We start from the raw sequence: 16,290 nt of genomic DNA, 5'->3' as shown, positions 1-16,290 counted from the left end.
GATGCAACCCAACAATGCACAGCCAGCAGAATCATAAAATATAAACATGATTCAAGATAATTTAAGGTTTTATATAAATATATATGCATATATAAAAACCTCAGATTTAAAATATATCTCTGAATTTACAAGATAACATGATTCCAGTATTTAAAGGTTCAGTGTGTAGAATTTAGTGACATCTAGTGGTGAAGTTGCATATTGCAGCTGAATACCCCTCACCTCACCCTCACCCTCCCTTCTTAATATAAAGTATTTAAATATAAAAGGCCCATTTTAAGGATAAATCTTACACACTGGACCTTTAACACATCGTCACAATTTCTCAGGGAATAAGTCGTCTCAAACACCACAGAGGAAGAAAAGCTCTAAAACACATCTGGAGCATCCAGAAATATCAGAAAACCAGAAACATTTGGCACAAAAAGTCTTAATAAAATAAAGTCCCTGTTGGCTTTAGTTTCAAGTGCTTGTACAGTACAGCTACTCTGTGACCCCCCCCGCTCAGCTCTTTGGAAAAGACGTGTTTTCCATGAGGTAACGAATCAAACGGCGATGAACGAATCTCGATCCATCACGAGTGACCAATACAAACAAAACTGCCGACGGGCTAACAATGTGTTTTTTCGTGGTTAGAGCCGAGACGGACAAAAACACGGGTAGAGCTCATTTGACACAAATTAAAAAGGAGACCAAATTTAAATGTACCATTCCCTTGAATAAAACTGTGGATTTCTCTGGGTTTGAACTCTGATGGAAACATTTTACATAATCAAAAGTACACAAGTCAACAAAATAGAAAACATCTGGTCATCTAGTCATTTTTAAGAGTTGTTCCATATTATATCTCATAGAAATAAATAAAAGACAGGATCAAAGAATACACCATTAACATTTTTTTTTTTTTAAAAAGGAAGAGAAACGTTGGCACAATCAGATCGCTGCCCGGTTCATGTAAACGACAACACCTGAGAGATGAACAGGTTTTCTGCAGGTCGGCCACAGTCTGAGGGAAACTAACACACACACACACACACACACACGCACACACACACACAGACACAGACACTGGATTTGTGTTCATCAACAGCCATGACCTGGTTTAGAGACGGTTCAGAATCAGAACAAATTCCACGCACTCAACTCATTCATTCACGTCTTCATTCCTGAGCTCACTCTTCCTGTTGGGCGTCTCCGGTCCCCGAGGCGCCGTCGCTCGCACGAGGCTGAATCACAATCGGTGCGTTCCCACCTGCACGTGTGACAAACAGAGAGTTTTAATAACAACGACAACTTTCTATCATTTATTTTAGCCTCTGGCTTCAAATGACGTCAGAAGCGCAAGATGTTTGTACAACGGGATCAAGTGGCCGTGCGTCATCCATCTTTATTTTATGATCAGAGAAAGATCCATTCATCTAAATCCTACACTTCACATCCAAGTAAAAATGCCACATTTGCTGCTTCCTGCTTTTAAATACGAAGATTTGCTGCTTTTCCCTGTTTTATACAAATGTGAACTAAAAACTCTTGTGTTTCTGACTGTTTGACAGGTTTCTGCAGCAGCTGAAGCTAACAGGGGAGAGTTTCCTTAAGAGAGGAACTTTACCTGATTTGTCAGCAGCAGCAGAGCTCGGCTGCATAACGATCACGTGATCTCCTCCTGCTGTGAAACACAATCAAAAACAGCAGATTTAGAAGAAATAGACAAGTCGTTATACTTCACTGCGCAGCATTAGAGAGCAGGACAACAGAGCAAATGTTAAAACAAACAGCAAACGACGGTGAAGCCTTCGATCAATATTGAATGCAACTTTAATGACACAGGTTTTTTTTTAGTATCTTCAAAGAGCAGCACGTTTCTTTACATCATTATTTTTCCACTCTACATTGAAAGCATCATCAACAGTGGCAGGTGAAAACAAGGGAAGTTAATAAAGAGGCACAGATAGAAGAAAACCCCCCCTCAGCCGATTGTGCTTTCTCCTGTGGCCCCTGTAGGAAGCTGTTATAACCAGGAAATCCTTGAATGTTAGTGAGTGAGTTTTTGCAGCGACACAGTTCAGGCCCAGCAGTGTTAGAGCTTCTGTCGGACAGTTGAAGCAGCACAGAGCAGCTGAGCATCACCAGAACTTTACCTGAATCCTCAGCAGCAGCAGCAGCAGAGCTCGGCTGAACAACTATCACAGGATCTCCTGCTGTGAAACAGAATTTAACACTGAACAAACCACGTGCTGCTTTTCACAGAAACCACACGAGTTAATACTGAACTGGAAACACATAGAGAAGGTCAAGTATCTACAAAACAAGAAGCAGGATACGGGCAAGATTCAGAGGAAGAGACACTTTTTTCACTTTCTTGCCATGACTGACACCACATCACATTTACCACGAAGCTGTCAGCAGTGGGTAAAGACGGGAATCAGGGGTGAACTGCTTGTATCTCGTTTGTTTCATTGCCTTGTGTTGTCTGTGTGTGAACAGCCAGGAGACAGCGTGTGTTAACTGTTTGAAACCAGACGTCCCCTCACCTGCGTTGTGTTCTCCAAACTCCCCGTCCAGGTCGTCTGGGTCCATGTGGAAGGTGCCGTCCTCTTCGGGGACGGGGGGTCCGCACTTCCCGCAGCAGAAGCAGCAGCAGCAGCAGCAGCAGAGGCAGGTGAAGATACAGCCGCACACCAGGAGGGCCTTAAACACAAGTGAAGGCAAACGAATGTCAATACACACCACACCGTGTAATACACACCAGACTGTAGCTGCATCCCTCAAGTCTGACCTGGAACACTGAGCTGCTTCGTTTGATAGTTTATTTTGTACCTTTTGGTGTCTTAAAACAAACGCACGTCACAAAAACAAGATATAGGAAATGAAAAACTACAATTTTAAAAGTCATTTGCAGACGTCTCGGTTTGTGCTTTGAAACCAACCCCCCCCACGTCTCTCACCTTGAACCAACACTTGTTCACGAGGAAGTGCAGTTTCACGCTGTCGTCGCCAAACTGCTCGGCCACGTACAGGCCCATGGATCCGTACTCGTCGTAGATCTTCCGTTTGTTCTCGTCACTGAGGATTGAGTTGGCGTTGTTGATCTCCTTGAATTTCTCTGCAGCTCCTGGGTTGTCCGGGTTCTTATCGGGATGATGCCTTAGTGCCAGTTTCCTGGAAACACAAAGGATGAGAGAGACCAGCCTTTACCACAGTGAGTGAATCAACACAAAACCAGATACACAACTGAGCGGGAACTATTACTACAACTTTTATACAGATGGAATCTTTGCCAAGGAAACGTCCAGTATGTCATTAATCTTAATGAGCAGAATAAATCTTCCTGTAAATGTACAGAACACAAATCTAACTTCTGTCTTTGTGTCGTACTGAACCTCTTAAATCCAAACATGCAGCATGAATTATAATAATAATAATAACAACCTGTGCAACGTGCAGCCTTTTGTCATCAATGATAATGTTTCTACTTGTGTTTACAGATGCTTCTAACTTTCACTTTCACCTTTAACTGCTGTAACACAACAAACGTTGTGGGACAAATAAAGAGTTTCATTTGATCTTGTCTCATCCGAATCTTTTCATGGTCTCGATCACACAAACATTTGTAATCATGTGTTGTCAGTTTTATTTCATAACTCAAGTTGTTAAAGAAAGTGTTTATGTTCTGCACCATGTCAGCAATAAGTGTGTATTGTAGCTCACCAGCGACATCTACTGGTTATTACAACACACAGCACCTAATGTATGGGATCTGTTGAGCAGAAGTCACTGTGGAGTTCTTAGTTTGTGTTGTTTACTTTACAACCTACACACTCACTGTAAAACACAATAAAGACAAACACTTCCACTGAGGCTGATTAAAATTTCAGAATATAATCCAACTTCTCTGAAACCATCTGGACAGAAGTGAGTATTATCTGTTTATTGCAGGGCCGTCATACAAGGTTCTTCTCTGATAAAGGTTTTATTGCTGCTGGTCACTTTCTGATCGACTCGTGTCACAAGGCCTGGACTGAATTCTCTTATGCTGTTGCATATTTACAGACTTTACTGTTGTTACGAAACCTGATGGAAGGAAGTGTTGTGGGTCAGTGATAACCCACAAAATGTTGGTGAACATCCAGATCAGGGCGTTGATCCAGAAAATGTATTTTCACTTTCTTTAACATTGTCAGAGGGCGGTTTGTGATACTTTTTTAGGTAATAATTTGCATTAAACATGGTTTCATTAGGAGAATGTCGACCTTTCTACCATTCTAGTCCAGATGTTGTTTCTACTTAAGGATATTTTCATTCATTGCTGTTTCTGTCATTGTCTGGGTGATGTGTTGTCAATCTTGTCGGGGGGTGGGGGAGTAGGGAAGTCATAAAGAAAATGGCAGGTTGAATAAACACTTATTAAGCAGACTAATACTGGGTAGTTCCTCCCTTTGCTTTTATAACAAGCCTCAGTTCTGCTGTGTTGTCTGTTTTATTGTTGTTGTTGTTTTAATGTTGCCCTTTAATATATTGTTTAATTCCCTGATCTAATTTGCCTCGGCCCTGAAATGTTTAAATCCTGTCTCAACCATGTAACGCACTTTGTAGCGGTGTTGTATAAATAAAGTTTATCATTATTATCAGTGGTGAGGTGAACAGTTTATTGCTCTTCACACACATTAATACAGTGCATCTGAGGGCAGCACTTTTACTGTGGGGGGGTAATCCAGTATCTTGCCCCAAGGACGACTGGGATCGAACTGCTGACCCTCTGGTTGGAGGACGACCTCTACCCACTCTGCCCCAGCCGCCCCCCTCTATGTTTTCTGGTATTTATTCCCCTCACCCACCAGTCGAGGGTTAAGGACAGAAAGGAGATGACCTTGTTAAGCCCTGTGAGGCAAATTGTGAATATATGAGCTGTACAAATAAAGTTTGAGTGATCAGATTTTCTCTGGACAATTCTGGACATGAGATATAATGTCCAGAATGTGGAAGAACTGTTGGGTTTCAATATAAATGTTATCATGTTATGATTCGACCCTTATAATTTAACTGAATTTAAAACCTTTTATTTTAGTTCACTCATCTTTTTGCCATGGATTGTTTTGGTGAAGCACTTTATAACCTTGTTAGATAAGTGCTATACAAATAAAGTTGGTGTTATAATGGAGGCTGATTATCTCTAGCTGGGAGAGCAGGAGGGAGAGCGGGAGCGCCGTCCACTAACCAGAAGGTTGCCGGTTCGATCGCAGTCTCCCATCTGAATGCCAAAGTGCCCCTGGGCAAGATTCAATACAAGATACTGAACCCCTGACGTCTGTGCTGGCAGCGTGTGAGTGATAGAGAAGCACACAGATCCACAGTATGAATGTGAAAACTGTTGTGTAAATGGTTTTGTGTGAGTCATTCAAGCTCTAAAACACAAACTCTCCCCAGTTTCCCTCCAGTTTGTGTTGGTACAAGTCTTTAAAAGGGGGAAATGGCTGATGTGTACCCATGTAGTCCCAGTGTGAGAGCCCACCTGTAAGCCTTCTTGATGTCCTCCTGGGTGGCGCCTCGCTCCAGACCCAGCACCTTGTACAAACTGTCTCCAGCTGTGGACATCTTCCTCTGAGCCGGGCCTCGATCCTCCATGTTTCACGGTTCAGTGGCTGTGACACAACAACCACAGACACTCAGGGACACGCAGGGAGCTCTGACCTCAAAACATGGCGGACGCGTCAGTGGCCACACACATGAAAAGTTTGAAACCGCTTCACACACACTTTAAACAGTGTTTCTCTCCCCCCCCACCCCCTCGTGACTCCATGCTAACCGGTTAGCTGCTGAAGCGGAAGTTGAAACGTACCTGGAGAGTTACTGTCTCTGTGTTTGTTGGAATCATAGAGTCTGAGATTGGTCCCGGGTTCCTCTGGAGGTCTGATCCGAGGGGGGGACGCTGCTGCTCGGCTTGGTGCGGCCACACGGAGCCGTCAGGAGGAGGTGGAGGAGGTGGAGGACACACACACTCACACACACACTCACACACTGAACCAAGCAGGAAGTTTGACAGCGGTGATAAAGTTTGTTTTGAATACTCACACACACTCACACACACACACGCGCGCGCGGAGGTTTGTGTGACTTCCTGTAGTAGTGAGGACATTCCCCGACATGTTCCTCAGATCCTGACTCCATTAACACCTTTCAAATAACTAATCCTAACTTAAACCTCATGTTAACCCCTGATACTATGGATGGAAACACAATTACACACAATTACACACAAACACACACACAGTGTCTTTATTTCGCACGCAGGGGCGCAGTAAGGGGGGGTTAGGACCGTTCCAGGGCCCCTCAGAGAAAACTATTATTGGTATTAGCTCATTTGACTAAAATTATATATTTTTGTATCTATTAACAAGTTATAAATGAAATAACCAGCGAGAGAGAGATGTACCAGTCCTATACAGACTGAAGCCGTGCATCTCCTGAAGCTGAGATGTAAACTAACTGATCTTCAAAAGATCCATTTAAATAAAATGACACCCAATCGAAATTAGGAAAAGCATCTGTGAGTAAAATCGAATGTGATTCACTGAGTTACTTCTGCTGCGAAATGACAGGCTTCAGGGGAACTCCATCAAATCCGGTGATTTTCTTTACATAAACACCGCAACAAGAGAACAAAAAAACCATTTCTCTGAATTGCTTGTAATGTCCGGGGGCAAAATAGGGCCCAAAATTTATAGCGGCGCCCCTGCTTGCACGCTCACACACACACACTCTCTCTCACTCTCTTCTTCATCACAGTTCACATCTTGTGTATAATCACTGAAACGTAAAATCCATACAAATATAAATGAACGGAGAAGAAAGTTAAATTAAACAAATCCCGGAGTAAAATGAGATATATTAATGCTTTTGAATTAATATAATGAACCATTGATTTGTGCATCACACAAGTGTCTCTATACTGTGTGTGTTGCTGACAGTAAATGGAGATGTGATGCCTTCTGACAAATATCAATCGAAACTGTCAAACATGCATTCGTCAGCTTCTCCTTTATGGAGGGAGGCAAACAAAGGATTTTTAAAAGTGACTGATGTCCTCATACAAATAATCATTGATATTAAAGTACAGATGGTTTCACAAAGGAATTGGACGAATCTGTGTGTAAAATCAAATGTCAAATGTACAACGTAGAGACACAAAGGCTTCGACTGCAGCACTCTCCCTCTCTTGGAGGAGTGGATGCTCGTTTTTCCTCACAGCCTCAACTCTTTTCATTCCTTGTCAATATTTTCCAAGGTTCCCCGCATTTAACACACCTCGGAGAGATCGGGCTGTCGCTCACTCGCAGCTGTGGCCCTGCATGGACGCGAAGGTCACCCGTGGGCAGTGCCACTGTGCTGACATGCAGCTCTCGGAGATTGTTAAGATCCACGTGACAGCTGATGGATTCCAGTAATTTCAAGGTTTCAAGAGTGATGAGGGAGAAGTGGCACCGCGTGGGAGTGAGGAGGCAAGAGCACGTCCTCCAATCACAGCCGAGAGTCGCCGCCCGAGGCTGCACTATACACGACACTCAACAATCAGTCTGTGGTTATTCTGCACGAGGGGCTGCACAACATGTCCTGATACTCTCCTCTCAGCGACTGTATCTGTCCTTTCACCTACATCCAGTGGTGATGAACAATGAGCCGCTGTAACGACCCCACGTCGGTTTCTCCTCAGTCTCTCTTTCACGTTCTCTTCTTCTAAATGTGAAGATGTTTTTCAATCAGATAACTGCAAAAGGCTTTATTACAGCAGCAGAACAAATTGAGAGATTAGCGTCTCGGCTCTGACCTCATCGTTTCCTTTAGATGTGATTGTACAGATGATAGGAAGCTATCATCTGTACAATCACATCTAAAGGAAACGATGAGCAAATATGTTAAAGAAACACTGTGCAATTTTTATAGCAGCTTTGGAACTGTGATGAGTGGGTTCAATTTCCTGTGAGAGGAACTGACTGAGAGTTGCACCTTCAATTGTCATTATCAGGTCCAGCAAGTTGAAGAGTGAAGCTGAACTGTCGATCAGTTAAAAAGACTTAGAAGTTATTAAAAACCAGAGTTTATCGCCAATATTCAGCAGGAAACCTTTAAAATATGAAGAATTCTAAACAGAGTTTGGTGGATTTGTAGCAGTAGCAGCTCTTCTGGTTCAGGAAGCAGGGGATTGTGGGTAATATCCACCGCTCAGTTGTGTTTCAGTTCAGTGGGACTATGCTTTGATTTTTCTCTCCATGAAAACCATCTAATCACTTGGACATGGAGCCCAACAGAATCAAACATGACATTTTACTGCAGAGGGCGCTGTTGCTCAGTAAAAGACACATAGTGTTGCTTTAAACAAATAGTCACATTTTTACAATTAGCAGATGATGTGTGTTTAAAACAAATTTACCAAGGAAACATAAATACATTAAATAACAGCGTTACCATTATGGATTTTTGAAGACCGATGCCAATAATGATATTTGGTAGTAAACAATTTGTTATACGGATATATCGGACAATATCCAAATATATATTAAATATGTAATATATCATTATCAAGCCCTCATGACAAAGACGGTGAACCATACGCTTTATTATATATGACTATAAATCAAAAATAAATACAATGTAAAATGTAAACACAAATACACATATTTTCTGCATTTTTATTCTGTAAATAAATAAATATTATAAAAGTAAATAAAACCTTTATCACATCTGCCTACAGATGAATCAGTCAGGCTCTGATTTTGGAAAAATTAAAGCAGCAGAAATGTTTCACGTGCATCTGAGTGAGGTCCTATTATATGAGCAGGTGTTTGTGGAGCAGAGTGGATGTAATGAAACGCACAGAAACATTCAGAGTGTTTGTTCTTGTTGTTGTGTTTCAGCAGAATCAGGAGGACGAGCTGAGTGACGCAGACAATCTGTCCTCATTGGACTGATGAGGCAAACCACATGTACCTGAGAGCTGGGAGGCTGATGGTGGCAATTACAGCTAAACACCAGCTGTTCCAGGATCTCCATCAACATCTGGAGCCAGTGGGGCGATGCTAATTACCAGTGAGATTTCAGTTTGCCCCGTGTCCCCCTCATACATCTTACTCGTCCTCGCAGTGAAGACTTCCAGTGGTTCAGAGTCTCCAGAGACACACATCACAGGCTCCAGGCAGCGTGGTTAGACCGCAGCTGTTGCTGTAACACAACATTACAACATCATCATTCTGTGGATAACTAAATTTGATATTAATTAGGTGACTGTGTGTCTCGTAAGAACAACCAGGTGGTAATTAATGCAATTCAGCCTTATTTTCTTTGACATCTTTAGTTTCCCACCTTTAAAAGTCTGTTAATATACAAACCTTGAGTTTTAGAAAATTGATGAAGTATAAAATTTGATTAAGAGGTTTTGTAAACTTGAACAAGTAAGACTGGGTTAGGATTCAGTTTTAAATGAAACACAGAGACTATAAGAAATTCACATGCAGAGATTTTATTCCTAAATTCAGACGCCACAAAGTGAAATGCAAACGTTCAATGATGTTTTATATATGTTAGCTCTTAATATCTGCTTCAGGTGAGTGAGGTGATTGATGAATGAAGAGGAAGAAGAGGAAACTGTTGGGTCTAGGTGGACATATGAGCTCTATAGAATAATATTATATTATATATATATATACGATTATAGTTATTGTTTGTTGTATTTGTGCTACACGCCGTGAAAAAGAAAGAACCACCACCTCATGCTTGTCACATGTAATCTCTAAACCACATCCTCTAACAGCACAAAGCCTTTTCTCATTTGTGAAGTACAAACCGTATCTTCAGTCGTCAGCTCAGTCGCCTGCAGACGTGTCAAAGTTAGAGATACTGAACCCTCCGGCCACTGATTAATGACTCCCTCTCCTCCGACAGCCTCTGAAAGGTGACGCCGAGTTGTCATTGGTTTTCACGTCAGCGTCACCTGAGGGGACGACGCTGGATTCAGCCAATGTGCCACATTTGGATGTGCTGCATACTGGATGATAAATGGTTTGGGTTTCCTGATGGTGTGCATTAATTAAACCTCTCAGATAGCATTTAGATAGAACCGCTAATTACCAAACACACAACACTCTAACGCAGCTAAATGTAGAATCCATCACTTCCCTAGTGGTTTCATCCTTTTAAAATTTGCTTCACAGGACGTGTGCACGTGTGTCACTTGTATGTGTTGGGCTGTGCAACAGTAGATCACATTTTCCCAGAGAATTGTGCTTTTTAAATCCATTTCTTGTGATTTACGACCATAAATTCAGGAGCTAAAGAACCATACAAGCTGGTTGATGCTCCGGTGCACTGTGGTATCTTGTGGAATAAATATGTTCCCCAAGAGGAGGCAGGAATGAAGGATGGAGGAATCCAACACTAACACGAGAGATAATAATATTCTACCAGCGCTCTAACAGAGTTTTGGCTGCAGTGAGATTAGCTGAGAAAAACCTTCAGGTCAGCGTAACAGCTGATCACAGGTCAGTGTTATTGGCTTGGTTTCATCTCCTCACTGGTTTTATAGATGCATCTGTGTCGTGGTGGAAAATGTGTGTGTGTGTGTGTGTGTGTGTGTGTGTGTGTGTGTGTGTGTGTGTGTGTGTGTGTGTGTGTGTGTGTGTGTGTGTGTGTGTGTGTGTGTGTGTGTGTGTGTTCCAATCACTAAATTGCTCTTTGGTCTATAGGACAGAGGGGAGGAGAGGAAAGAAGAGGTGTGAGAAGAGTGGAAAGGAAGGGAGGGTAAAGGAAAGCATGGTGAGGAGAGGGAGAGGAAAGAAGAGTGCAAAGGAAAGAAAAGGAGAGTGTAGGGTAAATGAAGGGAAATTGGAGAAAGGCAGGAGGAGGAAAAGAGAGGATAGAAGAGGAAAGGAAAGTGGAGAAAGGAAAGCAGAGAAGAGTGAGGAAAGGAGAGTGGAGAAATTAAAGGAAAGATGAGTAGAGAAAGGAAAGAAGAGTAGGAAAAGAAGAGGAAAGATTAGTGAGGAAAGGAAAATAAATAAGAGTGAGGAAAGGAAAGATGAGTGTGGAAAGAAGGAGAGGAGAGGAGAGCAGGGAAAAGAGAGTGAGGAAAGGGAAGGGAAGTGGGCAAAGGAAATGAAAGTAGGGTGGAGGAAGGAAAGGAAAGAAGAGTGCAAAGAGAAAGGAAAGGAAATGAGAGGGCGGTGTGTGATGCATTGAGTGACATAGAAAGAGTAGTTGGTGCCAAAAGTGGGTCAGTTGGACAGTGGGTCAGTGGGCCAGGGGACACGTTCGATTCTGCTGAGCTCAGCTGATCGTCCTGACACCTTCACTCATCACAGACTCAAATCCTCACGTCCACACTAATTTTATGTGTCTCCAGAGTAAACAAACGTTTATTCCATCACGTCAGGATGAAGAATCATGTTGAGTGCAGTTTTTGATGCCAGATTTTCATTTCACAGCTCTTTGCAGCCATTAAAAATAAAACCTCCTTAATGCAATTATGTTCCTGCAGAGCTCTCGCAGTGATGAACATCATTTTACAGACGGGTGGAAACCAGGTCAGTGATTTTCAAATACTAATGATTTCATCTGTTGCTCCACTTGTGTTTGTTTGATTCCTCTTTTCTCTTTGCATGTAAAGTAAATGTTCTAAATGAAATGAAAATCTGCAGCGATGTCCGTTCACTCTGTGCGTTGGTTTGCATATTGTGTTTGGTTCTTGCAAAGCAGCAGGGGGACAGGCTCACAGGAGTTTTGAATGCCGGGTGCAGGAGCGTGCAGCCTGGGACTCCTCCTTTCTGAGGCTCTGGAAATGTGTCAGGCAGCAGCAGGGGAATACCAGCTCCTCTGGTCCCTGTAATTGGTTTTTGCATGTGAGAGAGAGAAGGGCTGGATTCATCTGGAACAAAACACTTTATTCTACGCTCTCATTCCGCAGAGTCCATCCTGTTGTTCGACACTTTCATTTCCCAGACTCCCACGCTGCTGCGGAAATAAAAAAAAGTGCTGCCAAGAAACGGCTCGCTCGTTGCAATAAACAGGTTTGGAATAGAAACGTGTAGATTTGACTGCGCGAAACATCAGAGAACAACAACACGTTCTGGTTCCAGTCCAAGTTTGAATATTAGAGAAGGTGGCGTTGACATTTGTGAGAATACATGAGTTCAGATGCTCAACACCCACAATGTGTTTGTAAAACCTCCCTGTGCTGAAGAGCCTGTCAGAGCATCACAGTCAAATGTAGGATGACTCGGACACTTTTTTCTTTACTGATGCACAATAACTTTAAAGAGAGACAAGTTCAGACTCTTAGTTTTATTTTGGGTGTGTTTGCATCCACATCAGATGAACTTTATGGAACCAGTCGCCCTTTTTTCAGCCACACGAGCAGGAGAATGTTCTGACAACAACAACCACAGTATCTGTTTCAGCTGTGACTCGATTCAGGGGCTGCATCCTTCGGAGGACCCAGTCTACACCTCCCGACGTCGGTTGCATCCTTCTTCAGTTGCATCCTTTTCGTCGGCCGAACTGAAATGAGCCGGCCTGGTCTTCTCGTTGCATCTTTATCCTGTTCCGCCCTTACAGCCGTCACCTAGCAACAGAGCTACGGACGAAAAAGTTCTTGAAAGTTTTTTTTTTTAAGATGAACCGTTTAGCTGTTGTGTTGGGAACTAACATTAAACTAACTTCGGATGTTTTCACCGAGCTTGCTGTCGCCAGTACCTCTTTGTAAACGACGCACTTGGACTTTGGTCTTGAAATGCAGCCTCTAAAGGATGCGGCCCCCGAATTGAGACTCACTATAGACTGAGTATGATGATTGACGACATGGCTTGTTAACCAAAGCCAAATCATCATGATCGCCCCCTGGTGGGTGGCTGCAGTATAGATACACCTTTCCCCCTCCATGTTAGTGGAGTATAAATATTAAGAAAATGTATGTTTATTTAATCGTTCTCTCACATTTTGGTCGCGAGACTTGAATTTAATATGAAATATTTTGACTTTCTGGTATTGCTACTTTAACTATGCATAAATGTTCATATTCTAGCATTAGCAAAACTATCTTCAAATCAATACGCTCTTACAGAAGCAGCAGCTCACGCTGGTTGTGCTCCCTGCAGACCTGTGTGGCTAAAATAAAGACTCTTACATAAGGTGGATTTCCTTTATATCTAAGAAGGCCCGGTGCCCATGTACGTAAAAAATCATTCATGACTCAGTGAGAGATGATGCTCACACAAATCTTTGCCGGAGTCTGAGAGCGAGGCTGGATCGTCGGAAGCCGTGGGAGGACAGGACGAGCAAAATGCGAGGAAACAGCCTGAAGAGCGAGAGGTGGGAAGCGCACAATGACATTTCATTCCCGGACAGACACCCACACACACACACTCATCAGAAGCTTTAAAAATATATAATTATGTAACAAGCATCTAGCCCGTAGCAAAGTACGTGAGTAAAACCTATATAAAAATAGACGTCCTTTACAGACACCTCTTTCGGATGTGACGCAAAAGATTTCTGTCGTCACAAGGTGCCTCTCGATGTATGGAGCAGTATATTGCTGTTAAGACGCAGAAGACATTGCAACATCAAGTAATCTGTCGATTTATGAAGATGCATCATTAGGCAAACAAAGACACTGGAGCTGAAACTTGTCCGCCCACTTCTTCAGCCGTCGGCTTTGTGGAAGAAAAACTGCACGTTGGTTTTTTTGTGCACAGACTTTTATAGAAAATCTCACAATTGAGACTTTAATTCCCCGGCAAAGAGGCGTCCAGCTTCCTAATTAATCATGAGCTTATATCAAAAGATTCTGATATAATTGATGAAGACACTGCCAACACTTCTAATACGGTATACTGAATATGATCTTAGATATGCCGTTGATTGGTATATAAAACAATTATCATCCCATAGACTGTATAAAGAAGATATACAAAGATTGATATCTCCACTTCCTCTCACTATGCAGAAATCAAGAAAACTATCCTGGATGCAAACACTGTAGTTTGCACAGTAGCAAGGTCCCACCGATACATGCATCTGAGTAATCAAGTGTCAGTCTCAGCTGTCAATCATAACATTTCATAGTTTTTAAAGCGTCAAATAAGTAATTAAAACCAAACCCACTGTGAAAATAAGGATGTGAACAAACCTCAGTGAGATAAGAACACCCTAAAATGACAGGAACCATCTTTGAGAAACATTTATTTGATGTCTTTCACTCTTTAGTTTGGTCCATGTCCCGTCCACTAACAGGGAGGAGGCAGGATTTAGGACTGCAGCCAGCCAGCAGGGGGCGATCATGAATGTTGAGAACTGGATTTGATGCAAACTCCAGCAGCAGGGTTTCTGTCATTTGCCTACGACAGATTTGTTTACTGGTTGTATCCCAGCAAACAGACCTGCCTTTGACTTGGAATAAAACCTCCTCTCCCATTGGTTTACACTTCTGAAGGATCTTTACCTGTATCGTGTCCCGCCTTAAAATCACATTACAACAAGAAACGTACGAAAGAATCGCACCTAAAAATAATAGCAACAATATGTCATAGCTTTAAATCTGCAGACGTCACATAAGTCTTAAATGCAACCCTTCTAATATCTGGATCTCTAACAGACCAGAGAAAAACAGGACCAACAGTTGGTTAAAACTTTTTTCAGCTCAGAGTTCAATCCCAGAGTTGATGTAACTGAGTCTCTCCTCCATCGATAAGAGATAAAGTCTCCTTTGTGAGTCTCTGGACTCTTTTCACCACAGACTCTCTCTGTGCAGCCCCACAGGCACCGAGCCACCTGTGTAAAGAAACACACAGACTGCAGCAGATTTACCTCCTCGGCTCGGGTCGGAGTCTCCACGGGACACGGCTGTGACACTGTCAGGACGTGAATAGAAGTGGCCGATGTGTCTGGCTTAAGAAAAGTTGTGGTTTTGTAGGATGAAGTTACTGTAATTTGGAGAATGGATGTTTACACTGAGTCTAAAATTACACAGCAAATCTTGAAGTTTCTGTTTTTTAGAGCTAAAGACGAAGAAGAAGAAGAATTTACAATGTTTTATTCTGTTTTTAGTAGATGAGAATCCGCATGTTGGTAAAAATGGATGTTAGTAGGTCAAAAGATTTTTAGGCTGCAATTTATCAAAGCCACCCAGTCTAGGCTTATCCCTACGTGGCCAAAAGTATACAGACACCCAGACATTACACCCAGAGTCAGAGTCATGATGTTTTCTCACCAGATTTATGAACCTGGCTGCAGAAGTTTGCTCTGATTATTCTCCAAGAGCATCAAACACGTTAGTCCTGGATCACAGCTCCTCTCAAAGGAGTTTGACTTTGTGCACAGAGGCTTTGTCATAAGGACACAAAAAAGAGTTTTAACCAGTTTCTTTATTGGAACTAAGTGGACTCATCGTAACCATGAAAACCAAAACCAGACCAAAACTGTGTGGACAAACTTACATGTACCTATTGTCAGAGAAAAAACATCAATATTTATCATGTCATTCTGCAAAACCTCGAGTTACATTCACTGTTCTATCGATCTACCCCGTTTGTGAATAGCAACAGTGTTGTTGATAAAGTTAATAATGAAGAACAAGTGCAAATTAAATGACGAAATGTGTAATTTGTCCATAGCAACACATTATTATTTATTTAAATTATTATTTAGTGTATTATGATGTGATGTGATATCATTTGCTGGTGCCTTCCCAAACCATTACAAGTCACTGCTTGAAAATAAATGAATTATAAGATGTGAAAACTCTAATTAAAGTTGAAAAGACTTAGTTTCATGTACAGATCCTGATTTGGGTTTGAATAAATACTCTGTCATGGGTTAGAGGAGCTTTGTCGTCATAGTAACATTATAAAACATATGGTTTAGGCCCAGGAACAAAGATGGTTGAGGTTAAAAGCAAATGGGAAAATGAACAGAAGTCTCCCATGATTTATTGACCGATTCATCCATCCCATCTTCCTCACATCATAGTTACCATGACTACCAGAGTTTTTTCATAAATAAATATGACATTGTGGGGCATTTGGTGAAATTACCGTTGCCATCACTCTTTGGCAGTAACATTGTTAGAGTTAAGATGCTAAAATACAAAAATAAAATAAGAACACAGATGTAATTGCAGTTCTGTGAGTGGAGATAATGTCCAGTGTCCTCTGGGTGGAAGTTGAACCACATGCTCATCATCCACAACAACCCACGCACCATCACTCTCCACCTTGTGCTCACATGACCCACCCGCCCTCGGCCCTG

The 16,290-nt window shown here is 42.1% G+C and overlaps 1 protein-coding gene across 3 annotated transcripts; it reads right to left on the bottom strand.

Moving 5' to 3' along the window:
* Window positions 1-241: 241 nt before the first annotated feature.
* Window positions 242-6,050, bottom strand: LOC118116590 (dnaJ homolog subfamily C member 5). 3 transcript variants are annotated; one of them, XM_035168370.2, is made up of 7 exons: window positions 5,837-6,050; window positions 5,510-5,639; window positions 2,946-3,159; window positions 2,532-2,688; window positions 2,139-2,198; window positions 1,610-1,666; window positions 242-1,252 (listed from the first exon to the last, which is right to left on the bottom strand). In XM_035168370.2, the coding sequence occupies exons 2-7, from the start codon at window positions 5,620-5,622 to the stop codon at window positions 1,173-1,175; spliced, it is 681 nt and encodes a 226-aa protein (XP_035024261.2). In that variant the 5' UTR covers window positions 5,623-5,639; window positions 5,837-6,050; the 3' UTR covers window positions 242-1,172. The 3 variants fall into 3 exon arrangements, with proteins under 3 accessions (XP_035024261.2, XP_035024263.2, XP_035024264.2); XM_035168372.2 differs by having other exon boundaries at window positions 2,139-2,195; XM_035168373.2 differs by lacking the exon at window positions 2,139-2,198.
* Between the last annotated feature and the right edge of the window lie 10,240 nt (window positions 6,051-16,290).

Source organism: Hippoglossus stenolepis, chromosome 10 (assembly GCF_022539355.2).
Source record: "Hippoglossus stenolepis isolate QCI-W04-F060 chromosome 10, HSTE1.2, whole genome shotgun sequence".
NCBI classification, from domain to species: domain Eukaryota; kingdom Metazoa; phylum Chordata; class Actinopteri; order Pleuronectiformes; family Pleuronectidae; genus Hippoglossus; species Hippoglossus stenolepis.
Note: the sequence above shows the minus strand (reverse complement) of the source record. Positions and strands in the feature narration are given on the sequence as shown.